The sequence below is a fragment of the Didymella exigua genome (assembly GCF_010094145.1).
Source record: "Didymella exigua CBS 183.55 unplaced genomic scaffold M421scaffold_5, whole genome shotgun sequence".
NCBI lineage: Eukaryota > Fungi > Ascomycota > Dothideomycetes > Pleosporales > Didymellaceae > Didymella > Didymella exigua.
In genome coordinates this window covers 1,177,719-1,192,637 of record NW_022984779.1, presented here as the reverse complement: position 1 = coordinate 1,192,637, position 14,919 = coordinate 1,177,719, and the positions used below count along the sequence as shown (strand labels likewise).

At 54.1% G+C, this 14,919-nt stretch overlaps 8 protein-coding genes across 8 annotated transcripts; 5 read left to right on the top strand and 3 right to left on the bottom strand.

The window, feature by feature from the left end:
- Window positions 1-253: 253 nt before the first annotated feature.
- On the top strand, window positions 254-1,872 carry M421DRAFT_56176 (cytochrome P450; the record flags this gene model as incomplete). Its single annotated transcript, XM_033595372.1, has 2 exons — window positions 254-359; window positions 410-1,872. 2 exons carry the CDS (start codon window positions 254-256, stop codon window positions 1,870-1,872), a joined length of 1,569 nt encoding a protein of 522 aa, XP_033452193.1.
- A 930-nt stretch (window positions 1,873-2,802) lies between these two features.
- M421DRAFT_98972 (putative metapyrocatechase) lies at window positions 2,803-4,236 on the top strand (the record flags this gene model as incomplete). Its single annotated transcript, XM_033598688.1, has 3 exons — window positions 2,803-2,834; window positions 3,075-3,660; window positions 3,742-4,236. The coding sequence occupies 3 exons, from the start codon at window positions 2,803-2,805 to the stop codon at window positions 4,234-4,236; spliced, it is 1,113 nt and encodes a 370-aa protein (XP_033452192.1).
- Window positions 4,237-4,334: 98 nt separating this feature from the next.
- M421DRAFT_55363 (uncharacterized protein) lies at window positions 4,335-6,341 on the bottom strand (the record flags this gene model as incomplete). The annotated part of the gene is made up of 3 exons (XM_033595302.1): window positions 4,335-5,504; window positions 5,556-5,756; window positions 5,826-6,341. 3 exons carry the CDS (start codon window positions 6,339-6,341, stop codon window positions 4,335-4,337), a joined length of 1,887 nt encoding a protein of 628 aa, XP_033452191.1.
- Window positions 6,342-6,568: 227 nt separating this feature from the next.
- On the bottom strand, window positions 6,569-6,802 carry M421DRAFT_55686 (uncharacterized protein; the record flags this gene model as incomplete). The annotated part of the gene is made up of 1 exon (XM_033595328.1): window positions 6,569-6,802. One exon carries the CDS (start codon window positions 6,800-6,802, stop codon window positions 6,569-6,571), a length of 234 nt encoding a protein of 77 aa, XP_033452190.1.
- A 265-nt stretch (window positions 6,803-7,067) lies between these two features.
- M421DRAFT_417672 (uncharacterized protein) lies at window positions 7,068-8,141 on the bottom strand. The gene is made up of 4 exons (XM_033591556.1): window positions 7,933-8,141; window positions 7,805-7,879; window positions 7,459-7,753; window positions 7,068-7,398 (listed from the first exon to the last, which is right to left on the bottom strand). The coding sequence occupies exons 1-4, from the start codon at window positions 8,119-8,121 to the stop codon at window positions 7,094-7,096; spliced, it is 864 nt and encodes a 287-aa protein (XP_033452189.1). The 5' UTR covers window positions 8,122-8,141; the 3' UTR covers window positions 7,068-7,093.
- A 441-nt stretch (window positions 8,142-8,582) lies between these two features.
- Window positions 8,583-10,580, top strand: M421DRAFT_55825 (putative monooxygenase; the record flags this gene model as incomplete). Its single annotated transcript, XM_033595336.1, has 3 exons — window positions 8,583-8,793; window positions 8,854-8,933; window positions 8,985-10,580. 3 exons carry the CDS (start codon window positions 8,583-8,585, stop codon window positions 10,578-10,580), a joined length of 1,887 nt encoding a protein of 628 aa, XP_033452188.1.
- Window positions 10,581-11,964: 1,384 nt separating this feature from the next.
- On the top strand, window positions 11,965-13,804 carry M421DRAFT_417670 (HET-domain-containing protein). The gene has a single exon (XM_033591555.1). It carries the CDS (start codon window positions 12,257-12,259, stop codon window positions 13,436-13,438), a length of 1,182 nt encoding a protein of 393 aa, XP_033452187.1. The 5' UTR covers window positions 11,965-12,256; the 3' UTR covers window positions 13,439-13,804.
- A 505-nt stretch (window positions 13,805-14,309) lies between these two features.
- M421DRAFT_323617 (uncharacterized protein) lies at window positions 14,310-14,890 on the top strand. Its single transcript, XM_033589317.1, has one exon. The coding sequence runs from the start codon at window positions 14,518-14,520 to the stop codon at window positions 14,821-14,823; it is 306 nt and encodes a 101-aa protein (XP_033452186.1). The 5' UTR covers window positions 14,310-14,517; the 3' UTR covers window positions 14,824-14,890.
- The last annotated feature ends 29 nt before the right edge of the window (window positions 14,891-14,919 follow it).

Below are 14,919 nucleotides of genomic sequence, written 5' to 3'. Positions count from 1 at the left end.
CGCTTGGGTTGATATGAGTCATGCGGTATGCTTGTACGCGTACCGGGTACCTGCCGAGGTGCAGTCTGGGAGCCATGTGCTTTGTACATATACACCCTGGTAGGTTGAGTTGTCTAGTCTCCTCTGGGCTGTGGGCCTCCTGGGGGCCTCATTCTCTCTCCCGCCCAGGCTAGTGCTCACTTGGCGAGTTGCAAGATAAAAGGCCAGAAATATACAACAGTGCGCCGTGACACGAAGCAAACGCCCCAGCGAAATGTTTTTGGCCCTCGGACTGGTCTCTGCACTCTTTCTTTTGACTCGTGCCGTCTACCGGCTCTGGTTCAGTCCGCTAGCCCACATTCCCGGTCCAAAAATCGCTGGTAAACCAGCCTCATCTCGACGCAATCGCCGCCCGCTCACATCGACACAGCCCTCACTTCGTGGTACTGCGCCTACCATGATCTCGTACGCGGCGGCCAGTACGTCTGGGTCGTCGAGGACTTGCACCGCAGGTACGGTCCCATTGTTCGCATCCGGCCAGACGTGCTGCACGTCAACGACCCAAGCTTCCTTGATACGCTGTACCCGCAGTCGCCAAACGTGCGTCGCGAACGTGCCCAGACGGTCTTGAACTTGTTCCACGAGCATCTGTCCGTCCTCCCCACGCGAGACCATCACCTGCACCGCCAGCGCCGCGCGGTGCTGAGCCGCTTCTTCTCGCAGCAGAATGTGCGCCGCCTGGTTCCTGTCATCAACGACACGCTTGCGAAGCTGCTTGACCGCATGCACGGATGGGCCAGGGACGGCGAGCCTGTTTCTCTCAACGCGGCGTACAGAGCTGCTACCAAGGATATCATTCAGGCCTATGCTCTGGGAGACGGCGAGAGGTGCTTGGATCTGCCCGACTGCAACGCGGCGTTCTTCAAGACACTTCATGCTGAGCGCTTGACCCACGTTAGCGCTCACTTTCATTGGTTTCCTGCGCTCATGGCTAGGCTTCCAGTGAGCGTCATCACAGCATTGACCCCCCACATCTCCGTCTTCATCCAGTTCATCGAGCATCTAACCACCAAGATCGAGCACATCCGCCACACCGCAGACGACGAGTCCAGCACCACCATCTTCCACGAGATCCTCCGCAGCGACATATCCGCCGAGGAAAAATCAACACCCCGCCTCGTCGACGAGGCAATGGTCCTCGCCATTGCCGGCGCAGACACGACAGCATCCACCCTCGCAGCACTGACATACCACATCCTCGCCTCCCCACCAATCTTCACCCGGCTGCGAGCAGAGCTAGACTCGGTGATGCCTTCGCCAGACCACGCGCCGGACCCAAAAGCCCTCGACGCCCTGCCGTTCCTCAATGCCCTCATCGAAGAAGCGCTGCGTCTGTACCCGAGCGCAACGCACCGCCAAGATCGACTCGCGCCAGACCAAGACCTGCTCTTCACCTACCCCGACGGCCGCACGCTCGCGATCCCCGCGGGCACAATGGTCGGCATGACAGCGCCCCTGCTCAACCGCCACCCGGCCTGGCACGACGACCCCGACGCGTTTGTGCCGGAGCGCCACCTCCCTACCCCGCGGCGGCAGTGGCGCAACTTTGCCTTTTCGCGCGGCGCGCGTCAGTGCCTCGGTGTGAATCTGGCGTACCAGGAGCTGCAGACGTTCACCGCGGGCGTGTTTCGCCGGTACGCTGTGTATGATGAGCGCGTCGAGCAGCGGGGTCCGACGCTGCAGCTTTTTCGCACGGGGGTCGAGGACGTCAGACTGCATGCTGATTATGTTACGCCTGGGTTACGGCCTGGGAGTCGGGGCGTCAGGGTTGTGGTTCGCGATCGAGGTGGCGTGCCGGAGCGCGATCGAGGTGGAGTGCCGGAGCGCGATTGAGGTGGAGTGCTGGAGCGCGATCGAGGTGGAGTGCTGGAGCGCTGTGTTGTACCCACGGCGTCTGGTGGTTGGAGAGCGAGTATCGTTGCGGCATGATGTAGCGCCTTGGTTGTCCTGCGGCCTGGTTGTGTGGTGGATGATCACGTGTAGACGTTCATCCACGACGCATTCTGCGCGGCCTCCGATACTGCAGTGCGAACGGGTTTGTATAATCCACCGCAGGAATCCGCAGGTGGGTCACTGGTACTATACAGTCATCTCCTGCCGTTGCTGGATAAACGAACACGCCGAGATGAGGGTGATGTATGCTGTTCTTACAGTACCGCTGGCTGACACGCCTGTGACGTTAAGCAGAACTGTTGACAAGCACGCTGGCTTGACTTGGTTAGCTTGATTGACTCGCTTATCTTGATTGCCTTGCTTATCTTGATTGCCTTGCTTACAATCACCAAGCAAGTCGTCCCATCCAATCCAAGCTTGTACGCGTATTTCCGCGCGTAATCCAGATCGCAATGAAGGGGAGATTGGCCTGCCTTGCCTCCGTCGACAATGTGCAGACGTTCATGTCCAGAAGTATCTCCACGCAGCGATGCGTTACCTACTGAATCACGCCCAACAACGCAATCCAGACGGTGGTCTTGACTACTCAAACAAGCCGATCGGTAGACCTTGCGGCTGGTGACGGGAAGCCAGATCCTGACACCAGGAGTGTCAGCTCAGCTACCATGTTGACTACATTCGTGCAGTGGCACAGCCCACTGTCACCGGGTTATACGGTAGTCTACTTCGTAGCCATGATCATCGACGATGTAGTCCTACGGAACTAGCCCGGCGTTACCTACGGCTGTCCCGCAACGGAGCTAGTCCCGCAACCCCAGACCCGCAACACCCCCGGTCCCGCAGCATGGTCCCGCAGCACACGCGGCGGAAATGCTCCTGCGCCTGACAAATCGTCGAGGCCGGTGAGATGCAGGGGGCGAGCGTACATAGTACTGAGTGCCCAGGGACTTCCCCACAGATACTGGTTTACCCCGTTATCAAAAGAACAATACCCGAGGCGAAGACGCAGAGATTGAGATATCAAGAACGGCATCGACTCTTGTCGTATCAAGTACCAAACCACGCACAATGTAAGCCACAACCCAACGACCCAAGAACCCCTCCTGTCCGGCGTCATCGCCAGCCCACTAACGCCTGGCCAGGACCCAGGACCCCAGCCCGCCCTTCAACGCAGGCGCCTCGACGCCCGACGTTCTCGCGCTGGGCACGCACAACGACGAGTCCATCGCGCAGTGGCGACAGAAGCACAGCATCAACCCTGCATCGCAGATCCGCCTCGTCAAGCTCGCGCACATGCGCTACCAGCACCCGGACCTGGACGAGATCACCACGTTCCTGTTCGACTTTGGCTTACGGCTCGTCAGGCGCACTGAGACCGAGGCCTGGTTCCGCGGGTACGGGCCCGACCAGTACGTGTACTATGCGCGACAGGGGCCGCGGAAGTTCCTGGGCGGCACCTTTGAAGTGGAGAGTTATGCGGATTTGGAGAAGGCTGTGCGCATCGAAGGCGCGGGGGAGATTCGGAGCTTGGAGGAACAGGGTGCGCCTGGTGGAGGCTCGATTGTGACGCTGACGGATCCAGAGGGATTTCCCGTGAATCTGATGTTTGGGCAGGAGAGGGCTGAGATGGGACAAGTACCGCCGAAGCTGGTGGTGAATTACGAGCTGGAGAAGCCGAGGGTCAGGGAGTTTCAGCGGTTCCAGCCTGGATCCGCGGCTGTTCACAAGGTGCGTTTTCTCCGCGCTGTTTCTGCCGTGTGCTTGTTCGCCGCTTTGATACGTGCAGCCCCGTGCTAACGCCGCCTGCAGCTCGGCCACTACGGTCTGTGTGTGAAGGACTTCGACCAGCAGTTGAAGTGGTACACGACGAACTTCAACCTCGTGCCGACTGATTTCCTGTGGGTCAACGAGGGCGGCGATGCGGCGCCGCAGACCAAGAAAACCGTCGCCGTCTTCGCACATATCGACAGGGGCCAGGACTACGTCGACCACCACACCTTCTTCATGTCGACCAACGCCACATCCCACGTGCACCACTGCTCCTTTGAGGTTCACGACTTCGACACCCAGCAGCTGGGCCACCAGTGGCTGGCGAAGAAGGGCTACAGGAGCGTTTGGGGCGTGGGACGCCATATCCTCGGCAGCCAGATTTTCGATTACTGGTGGGACACGACGGGCAACATGGTGGAGCACTATGCCGATGGCGACTTGATCAACGAGGATACGCCGATTGGGTATGGTCCGGCTGGGAACGAGAGTTTGGCTGTCTGGGGCCCAGAGGTTCCGGCAACTTTCTTGCAGTAGCGGGGACGGTGGATGCCTCGCCCTGAACGTGATGGCACGACGTATCTTTTGGAGCGAGGGAACGCGATGTCAGGACTGACGGGGGTCGATGGTTCTTACTAGTAGCTACCCATGTCGAACAACAAGACTTCTACTATCGAAGCGAGTCTACGCGCTATTTCCCAGTGACCGATACGGCGTAGGAGGTCCATGACGTTGTATACGATGCTCAAATCTGCCGAAGGAAACGCCGATGGAGGTCGTTGACTAGCGGCGCCAATCGATCCCGGTCTTGGAAACTCCGGGCTGTTGATATCATCTTGAGAAGGCGTACGGTGGTGTCCCGTGGGAGAAAAATGGATGCAACAGTAGACCAGAACCGCGGACGAGAACAGGGCCTTTGGGACGTGGATTGCGGGCTCGACGCTGACGGGCAGGGCTTCTGTATGCTGCAGGACCGATAACGCGTGCAGGACGCCTCGCGAGGCCTCTGGAGAGACGGCCCATTTGCGGACCTCGCTCGTAGAATGCTTTTTGGGCGGGTGTCCATCACGACCGATTGCGCGTTCCAGAAGATCAAAGTCGGCATACAGCGCCGTGAAGGCCGCGTGCCACAGTATCATCAGGCTGGTGCTATTCGCTTGGGAGTCTTGAGGCACGGCCAGATAGCCTCGATGCCAGGCAAGCAGAGATGCTCGAATGCGTTCCACCGAGTCGGCATCGAGGGTCGACAACGCCCTCGCGTCCTGGATCGAGGCCACAACGTTCGAAAGGAAGGCATACGTGTGCATGTATGAGCTGCGAAGGGTTGAGCTCGAAGTCTGAATGAGGCCCTCAGATGGGGAGAGATGAGTGGCGCTCGAGCCTTCGCTAGCCGTGAGGAGAGCGTGCCATTGCGATGCCGTAGACGCAGCAAATAACTCCTCATGGCAACAGACGGGGAGAACTTGAGCCGTGTGGCGTAACATGGTTCCATGGTGGAATCTCGAGGCGAGTTCGACGTCGTGCACGTGCAGCCCCAATACAAGCCGGATTGACTCTTCAGCACACACCCACGATTTCCAAGCCTCCGACAAGCTCCCATGGGGGCCGCTCTTGATCGTGTGCATGGAGTCTTTGATCTTGAAGAACCCTGCCTGGCGCGCCCAAGCAATCACTGTGCCGTGGAAACAGTCCGTCATGTAGACATCGTGTGAGTGTCCTGAAAGCATGCCGAATGTCTGTCCGATTGTAGCTGCCTGGACGAGTGCAAGCATCTCCTGAACGTCACCGCCAACGTAGTTCTCCCACTGCTCGTGTCAGTCACGTGGCATAGTTTTTGTACGTGCATGCAGACTTACAGATGCCAGGCATGCTTTGTTCAGCGCTTGAAAGATCTTCCTGCCTTGCGCTGCAGCACTAGTGGAACCCACGAAGAGCGCGCCTATAGAGCATATCGACAAGAGTAGTAGGGAATTTCCAGAAGAGGGACGGAAAGACCCGGCATGTATCAGTGGAAAAATTGTATTAAATCTCACGAAGAACAGCTTCACGCAAAGGTTCTAGCCAAGATTAGATGGCTGATGTCATTACGCGGAGAGATGACGAGGGAAAAGAAATATTGAACTCACTAGGAAGTCAGCTGAGGGAAGAACAGAGTCCCCTATGGGCGGTCGCAGTTGAACAGAAAGATCTTGTATATATGCTTCATCAACGCCATCGTGGCTCTGATTTGCGTTCTTCGCCCGTCCTGGGGTATCATTGTGGCAAAATCGAGTGTACCAGAGGCGTTGGACTTGGTCAACAGTGTCTGAAGATCTCGAATAGTGTGGAGCACTTGCAGCATGGAAGATCCCACCGTAATGAGCAGAACCGTTGGCGACAGGGTGCCCCCATCCAGAAATGGGTTCAGAAATGGATTGATTGAAAGCGCCGACATCAAAGTCGGTTCCGATCATCCACTCTGATTCATAAGCACCTGTTTGAAGATTGGCAGAATCGGCATTCGTGGGAACGTTTAAGTAGTTAGCTGAATGCCCCGGAAAGCCCAAGGTGGTAGTGTCTTCATGTATGGAAGCCGCCAGCAAAGGAGAAAGCTGGGGGTCTATACACCCAACCCTCAGTATCGAACAATCAGACCGTTCCATCTGGCTTTCTATAGCGCTCATAGTCGGACTACTGCCAGAGCTATCAAATCGACTGTTCTGTACCGTGTCTTGGATCAACGTGCCAGTTGTTGAGAGACTATCTGCAGTGGGCAAAGGTGACGGCAATAAAGCTGTTCCTCGTTGCATCCACGATGGCGCGTCGCTGCCTACATCATGTGTGCGGATATGGCGCAGTAAGGAATCACTAAGGAGATGTTTAGTGTAGTTTATAACCCAGCCTCAATTCGATTAATGGGCACCCACTTGCGACTGTAAGCCTTGGGACACAGGTAGCAGTTGAAGGGCTTCTCTTTTGTGTGGGATCGGACGTGCCGCTCAAGGTGTTCTGCTTTAGAAAAGATCTGGCAGCATTCCGGACACTTCCGTATCTGTCTGTGGCGCCGACGAATAGTAGGTCGAGTTGACAAATCAGGACATTGGGGCCAAGAGGATCCTGACATAATTGTCTCAACGATGCGAGGAAGTATTAGAGGAAAATTCAGGGATTCTGGTCCTATACCGACCGAGGGGCGAGGACGGGGTGTTTACTAAGCGTGTGCCAAGCAGCGCTAAGTTACCGAGTTCCCCGCGTTTCCTGCTGTTCCCCGCAGGTGCATTGTTCGGCATGCGTCGGGGAATGCCGGAGTAACATTCCAATCAACAGTGCAATAAACACCGAATGTAAGTAAGGTGTATTCACCGTTGACATTCGGTAATGTGTTATACGGGAATCAGTATATTTGACTCGAAGCCTACAGAGATTCATATCGAACCTTGTTCACGAGTGTGCCGATCTTTTCTATCTCCACCCGAATATCGCTTCCATCCTCGAGATAGACACGTGGGTTCCGGAAGTAGCCTATCCCAGCTGGAGTGCCGGTGAGGAATATGGTGCCCGGCTCTAGGGTCGTGCCCTGGGAGAGGTATGAGATTTGCTTCTTGATCCCAAAGATCATATCGCGCGTGTGTCCATCTTGCAGAGTATTGCCATTGTAGATGGCCTTGATCGAGAGCTGCTGAGGGTCCGGAATAACAGAGGGTGATACCAACACGGGCCCTAGAGGAGTTACGGAATTAGGGCGAGCGCCACTTTGTGCGAGAATGGCTGACGACTTACCGATCGGACAGCTGTTGTCCAGTCCTTTTCCAAAGCTCCACTGCGAGTTCGCTAACTGCAGTGCTCTTGCAGATACGTCGTTCGAAGCAGTGTATCCAAGCACGTAATCCAGGGCGTCTTCTTCAGGAATATCCCGACCGTACTTGCCAATGACAACGCACAATTCCGCCTCGTAGTCTGTCGTATTGTCCTGCGCACATTTGGGAATTGTGATGGATGCTGGGTAGGGGCCTATCAAAGCTGTTCGAGGTTTCGTGAAAAGAACTGGCTCTTTAGGCAGTTGCAAATTCGCTTCCTGAAACCGGATCAGTGAAGCCCAAGATCGAACGTGCAGAGGGTTACTGACTTTTGCGTGGTCTTTATAGTTCAGACCAAGGCATCGGATGTAGCTGCATTGCTCTCGAGCTACCGGAGAAAGGAGCTAGAAGCCTGTCAGAGTAGTTTGACTCGTGTGTTCTTCAAGAGCACCCTCACCTTTCTCACAGTGTACACATGCTGTGTAACCTTTCCGCTGAAGATATCTCCATTAACGAGATAAGCTTTGATTTCCACTCCATTGACGCTGTCTAGACCAACGTCTCGTGTAGTGTCTACCAGCTGTCCCAAATGGACCTGCTCGTCTTCGACAGTAACAAAGCGGATCAAGTGTGTCCAGTCTGGCATTGTGTGTAGGTGGTTTATTCAGAGAAGTGGTCTTACCTGAATCACTTTTATAAAAAAAAAGATCAGGCGTTGAGTGGCAGACTGATTGGGCGATGGGGTCCCGCAGGCCCAAATGGTCCCGCAGACTCCACCGACCCGCTGGCTCCAATGGTCCCGCAAGCAAACCCCAGACTTGTCCCACAAGCGCACGTCCATCATCAGGATCACCAACCCCTCTAATTCCATTCTGGACGGTCCCCAGGCCCAGGTCGGGGATTCGACGATTGAGTGCGGGGAAAGATTGGAGAAAGCGGAAACACGGCCCAATTTGGATTGCGCTTCAGTGTCTTGAACGAGCGGCTACACTCTTATACCTTGGAAACTGGCCGAGGCTCTTCGTGACTGGTGACCTGGTCCTACTTCCTGCTCCAAATTTTTGCGACGCTTTGTTTCTCCTCTCTACCACGTCGACGGCTTCGCCCATGGAGACTACCGATGTTATTATCTGTGGTTGTGGCCCGACGGGGGCCATGTTATCGGTACTTCTTGGGCAACATTCCGTACCAAACGTTGTCCTGGAGAGAGAAGCTTTCGTGAACCGTGATCCTCGCGGAATCGCGCTGGACGAAGATGGTATCCGCTGTCTGCAGGCCTGCGGAATATACGACAAAGTCTTTACCGATATTGGTCAATGTTAGTTCACAGATGATGCCTTGTGGCTTCCCAAGACCGCCAACTAATGTCGCATCTCAGGTATGGGCAGATTCCGATTCGTCGGGGGCACTCATAACGACCTGATGACAAAGCCGTTTATGGTCATGGACTACAATACGGTGAGACTCGTACCGTTACTTGCTCCCTCCCCAGCGCTTATTGTGCCTTAGACTGAGGGCGGTACTGGGCATCCGGGATTCGTTTGTCACAAGCAACCAGCCATTGAGAAGCATCTGAGGTCACGGATTGAAGATCTCGCCGACTCACAGCTGCGCCTGACCGCGACTGTCACGTCCATTTCCGAGGACGAGGACTGGGTATACGTCACCTACACCGATGCAAGTGGTCAAGAACGACGAATGCGAGCAAAGTTCCTCGTTGGCGCAGATGGTAAAACGGGATACACAAGAAAGAAGTACCTGGAGCCCAAGGGAGTTTTCATGGAGAAAGTCTCGCAGATGTCGTATGAAGAGACATGGGTGGCGCTGAACTGGAAGATCACTCCACCGACTCCAGAGTCGCATCCAGACTTTCCGCTTTGGAAGAAGGGCTACACACCAGAAATGGTTTACGACGCCTTCTTCCCGTCGGACTTCCGATTCCTGTGCAACCCTAAACGTGCAGCGGTCTGCGGCCGTTTCGGGCTGAATGAGGACCGGCTCTGGAGATTCGAATTCGTTGTTCTTCCGGGAGAAGATGGGAATGTGATGGCAGGCCCGGACAAGATTCGAGAGATTGTATATCCTTACATCACCCATACCGGTCGGAAATACGGACTGGACTCCGAGGAGATACAATTTCCGAGCGGTTGCATTGAAGTGCTGCGGTCGCGGCCCTTCAATTTCTCTGCTCGAAGCTGCAACAAATGGGCGCTCAATCGGGTCATCTTATGCGGCGACGCCGCTCATGTATTCCCGCCGTTTGGAGGTCAAGGAATCGCATCCGGATTTCGGGATGCAATCTCACTGGTTTGGCGCTTGGTTCTAGCAACGCGTCAACCGAGCCAGGAAGCTCAAGAATTTTGCCGTGCCCTATTCGAAGGATGGTACACGGAACGAAAGCAGCAGCTGGACAAGTCTCTGGCTTCCACCATTGAAAATGGCAGTTATGTGACCCAGGCAGACCCTGTCAAGATTTTCTTCCGGGACTGGTACCTTTGGTCAATCCAACTAGTGCCCACATGGAAACGTCAATTAGAGCAAGGGAGTCGAAGGGGAGGAATGACACAGTACAGTTGGGAGGCCGGAAAAGGAATGGCTTTTTTGGCCCACATGGCAGGAGGGTTTGACTTTCCGCAGGTCTATTGTGTCAACCTAAACGACGAACAGGGAAGCCAATCAGTCCAGTTCACCGACGATGTCATATTTGCGCCAGGAAAGAAAGGCTTCTTCCAAATGGTTGTGTTCTTGAACTCGGTCTCTGATCTACAAAAGGCGCAGAAGACCATGGAGGGCTTAGAGGATGCTTGGGAGGGAGTTTTACGACTAGACGAAGCGACATACTTGGTGGGGGATACAGATCATCCTCCTGCATCCATCCAGGGGACGAACATCTACCGCTTAGCTACGGGTCAGGAGTTTGCAGCACATCCGGTGCTGTGCGCCGGCCGCCCTGATCCACAGTACTACGACCCGAGCAGAATCATGCGAGATTCGAGGAACAAACAGTTTGTGATTCTACGGCCGGACCGTTTTGTCTTTGCAGCATGCGACAATCGTTCCGAGCTTCGCGAAGCGGCAGCTGGACTGTCCTCGATACGTCTCTGAGCAATGTGTTCGGTCTAAGAGCCACGTGTGCAGGCAGCAGAAACGATTTCCTTCCTTCGCGTCTATATCATATTGTATTCCTACGAACTCAGCACATGAAATCAATCGCGGTCAATTATACCATAGCACCTTTATAGTTACGGCTCAGGACAGTGTAGTACCGAACACCAATCTTCCATCTCGACTCATCCCTCTTGATTCTCTTCAATGTTCCTTCTACACGGCAATACTGTGGGCAAGCATGCAGCCAGGGCAGCTAGATATCCTCCAGACGAAGAATTCTCCGCAGTCAGTCTTGAAGTTGTAGGTCCTGACATGAGGGACAGAAGAGACGAATAGGCGGCCTGCGATCAACTTCTTTTGAAAGTCACTCCTCAATGCTCTTCTATTCATCTCGCACATAGGAGAGGTAGACCTCTACTAAGAGGTACCTCACATAAGAAAAGACTCCGATCTAGCGCCTGGCGCGTCCCTAACACACCATGGGTGGTTACCATGCATGTGAAGGCAACTGTCAACCGTACCCGGGCGTTGATAGAACACTACTACTACCGCACCGTAGCACCGTCGATTGAAGGAGATATGGCGCTGAGGTCCATCTGGCTGGCAGATGGCGATTATGTTAGAATCATATTGCTCTGAGCATCTTGTTGTACATTAGCAGAACTATCATTTGAAATCGCGTGCGGTAGCACGACCTCCATATGAAATAGTTCCAGAACTCTCGAGTTCACAGACTGCATACAGCACACAGACTCGCTGGTCCTAAATTTGGAAGAAACCAGCAAGTACAGTACATCTTTGTAGCGAGAAAGAAAAACATCGGATGCAATCCGCTCAAGGCACACATTATCGTCCCTACGAGCAGAGAGACGAGCCGCTTAGTGAAATTCCACGGCATAAGTAGCTTCAAATTTGTAGCGCGCTGCAGATTGAAGTTGCGAGGGCTAGCCAACCTTCCGTCGACTGCGTCTCTACGTAGAGGCCGTCCCATGGCTACTACTGTATACGTCCAGCAGCGGCATCCCTTCGATACAGCTCCATATATGGACAGAGAGGTACTCTAGGCTCTCCTGGATGAAAACTGCGAAAGACAAGGAGCGTATAGAGCGACTGAACAGTCAAGACCTGCAGGCTGCAAGCGCGCGGCGAACACTGTCCGGGGTCGTTCAGTTCGTTTGATCCCAATGGATGCAGAGAGACTATGTCGCTTGGAATCGTTTCAGAGGATTTAAGACATGCGTTGCAGCGGACAAGGAGTGAATGATCTAACACTGGGCGGGTGCAGAACGTTGTTTCTGTGTACCTAGCGCCAGAAGGAGCGATCGGCAGCGCCAAACTCGGGCCGATCCCTCAACTACGTCCCCTCCCCTCAGATGCGATATCAACTTTCTGACACCCTAGAACGCACAGAATAGCCGCTGACGATCTACCGAAATTCTGTCCAGGCACCTTGTATCCTGTTCTGATCGTCATTGTGGTGCAATGGCGTGGCGACGACGCGCATCAAGAGGAGGGGTATGATGCACTCAAGCTCGCGATTACCCGCAGTACATACGGTCAGCTTCCCCAGCCTTATGCGGACAAGTGTCACCTCGTCAGCTGGCAGGCAGCCTGATCGAACATTTCTCCCATCTTCGCCTCTGTTCTATCAATTGCTCAACTGATCATCCGGCATGCGCGTCTTACGCACTGACGATCTCAGCTTCGAGGAGTTTCCCGGCCTTCCGGACAAGGACTACGCCATCCTATCGCACGTCTGGGGCAAGCACGAGATCTCTTACCAGGATGTCAAAGTTCTAACACAAGCCAATTCTCCTGGCGTAGCTGGAAAGTATGCAGCACGCGCGAAATTGACGGGCTGCAGAGCACAGGCGCGCAAGGACGGCCTCAAATACCTCTGGATTGATACCTGTTGCATCGACAAGCATAGCCACTCGGAGTTCAGCGAAGCGATAAACTCCATGTTTCATTGGTACAAGAGTTCGAAGATCTGCTACGTATACTTGACCGACGTTTCTGCGAAAGACGATTTGGAAAAATCCAAGTGGTTCACGCGAGGCTGGACGCTTCAGGAACTCCTCGCGCCAACCTCTGTGGTCTTTTTCAACAAGCGATGGGATCATCTCGGGGACAAAATCAAATTGCATCAGGAACTCTCTGCTATTACTCAGATACCACCCGATTTTCTTTTGGGGCGAGGTCTCGAGGATGCGAGTATCGCCCAGCGTATGTCCTGGGCTTCAAACAGGACCACAAGCAAGGAAGAAGATCTAGCATACTGTCTGTTGGGGATATTTGATGTGCATATGCCACTTCTCTATGGCGAACAACTGACAGCAGCATTCCGACGACTGCAAATTGAGATACTGCAGATGCAAGATGATACGAGTATCTTCGCCTGGCAAACGCCTTTGCAAACAGACGCAAACCTCTCAGGGGCTAATACATACGGACTTCTTGCACCTGGTCCTGCGTCCTTCAAGCAGTCTACCAACGTTATTCGCGCAGCCCTTCCTGTCGTCTCAGGTTACAAGCAAGGAATTCGGACCCCGATTTTGTTTAACAACAAAGGCCTTCATCTTTCACTGCCAGTGTTGCAAAGATCGGACAGACGGCTGATAGCAATTCTGGGTTGCACTACGGAAGACCAGTCTAGCAAATGGCTTGCCGTTTGGCTCCAAGACATATCCCAAAACGACGGGCGATACGTTCGCATCAATAACATTCAACATGTAACTGATCGCGAAGTACGCTCCGGGGCGTATTTCCAGGACATTACTACCGAAACGAGACTTTTTCGGACGCTTTCTGTGATTCCTAGATCACGTTGGCATTCGTCAACGTCCCAGAATTGACCCAGACTCGGAGGTTCTCCCGCATGTCGAGTTTTTGTCAGACTGGGATAAAGACCGCCGTAGTATCAAGCAGGACCAGGACTCTACAATCAACTTCACGATGCAAAGGCCTCCCACGCCAGGAATGTCGTCAAGTGCGGCCATAGTCGACGTGGGAATGTTGGAATCACAGGCGATTTTGGGAAGTCGTTCAGTCTTGCAGAGCTTATGACACAGCATGGCGGACCGCCTATACCGAAGCTTACTCCACTGTTGGCAGACATTAAAGTAACGACGTATCTCATACAGCCAAGCCCTGCTGCAGGCAATGACAACGACAATGACAGTGACAGTGACAGTGACAGTGACAGTGACAATGATAATGACAGTAACAATGACAATGACAATAACAATGACAATGACAGTGACAATGACAATGACAATGACAATAACAATGACAATAACAGTGACAATAACAATGACAATGACAATGACAATCACCATCCATGAAACTCAAAGTCGCACTGATCCCATCGTTCCGAACCAGCAAAGTTTTCAAACACTGCGGCACACGCCAAACCACGGCATCTAGCGCGAGTGATGACGCCGGTAGCCTTGAAACCAAGGCGCGGGCCAGGTTTTGTCGATGAACGCCTGGCAGCAGGGACAAAGGCGTGCTTATCCTGCGAATCTGATGGACTTGTAGGCGCTTAGGATTGGGTTAAGCTGCTGGCGGACAAGTGAGTTGATCCAGTCCATGCACCCAGCTCCCCCGGCGCTGAAAACACCACGCGGAGAAGGCCTCGGTAGAGTAGTAGAAGTCGTACACGCACGCTACGCCACCATGCACGCAGCGTCTTCGAAAGCACTACCCGTATCCACTCCACAAGGTCCCGCATGCAACACGCAAAGTAACAGTATAACAGTACGATATCTAGCAGTGTAGTGCCCGATCCCTGCAGTACCGTGGCGCAGAGAACCATCCACACCCATCACACTCCCCACATCACAGACGCGACACACAAACCCCAAGCACGCTCACGAACAAGTCATCAATCATTGCAATATACTCTGTACATACACTCCCCCTCGATCCAACAATGCGCCTCGGCGCGCGCGGATCAAGGCGCCCGCCCAGTCCGCCCACCCCCTTCCCAAGAGAGACTGGGCAGCGACTCGACTCAGTCGCGGGCGGGCGTGCGAGGCGCTGCTTTCCTCTTTTTTCTTTTCTCTTTTCTCTTTTCTCTTTTTTCTTTTCTCTTTTCTCTCTTTTCTTTTCTCTCTTCTCTCTTCTCTCTTCTCTCTTCTCTTTTCTCTCTTCTCTTTTCTCTTTTCTGGTCCGATGTGGGCCGCAAGCGCTGCCGTGGGGCGTCGCCGTGCTGGACGACTTTTGGAGTGCTTTTTGAGACGGCCGGGGGAAGACTCGACGCGCATCTTGGATCTCTGCCGACGGGACATCAACGCCGTGATTCCCATGAATTCCATCCCTAAATCCCACCCCG

Excerpts from the sequence above, each read along its gene's own strand:
- M421DRAFT_417672 (XM_033591556.1), bottom strand. The coding sequence starts at position 8,121 with ATGCCAGACTGGACACACTTGATCCGCTTTGTTACTGTCGAAGACGAG. Across the intron at positions 7,880-7,932 it reads ATGTGTACACTGTGAGAAAG|CTCCTTTCTCCGGTAGCTCG; the intron begins GTGAGGGTGCTC and ends ACAGGCTTCTAG. Across the intron at positions 7,754-7,804 it reads ACTATAAAGACCACGCAAAA|GAAGCGAATTTGCAACTGCC; the intron begins GTCAGTAACCCT and ends ATCCGGTTTCAG.
- M421DRAFT_417670 (XM_033591555.1), top strand. The coding sequence starts at position 12,257 with ATGCGCGTCTTACGCACTGACGATCTCAGCTTCGAGGAGTTTCCCGGC.
- M421DRAFT_323617 (XM_033589317.1), top strand. The coding sequence starts at position 14,518 with ATGCGCCTCGGCGCGCGCGGATCAAGGCGCCCGCCCAGTCCGCCCACC.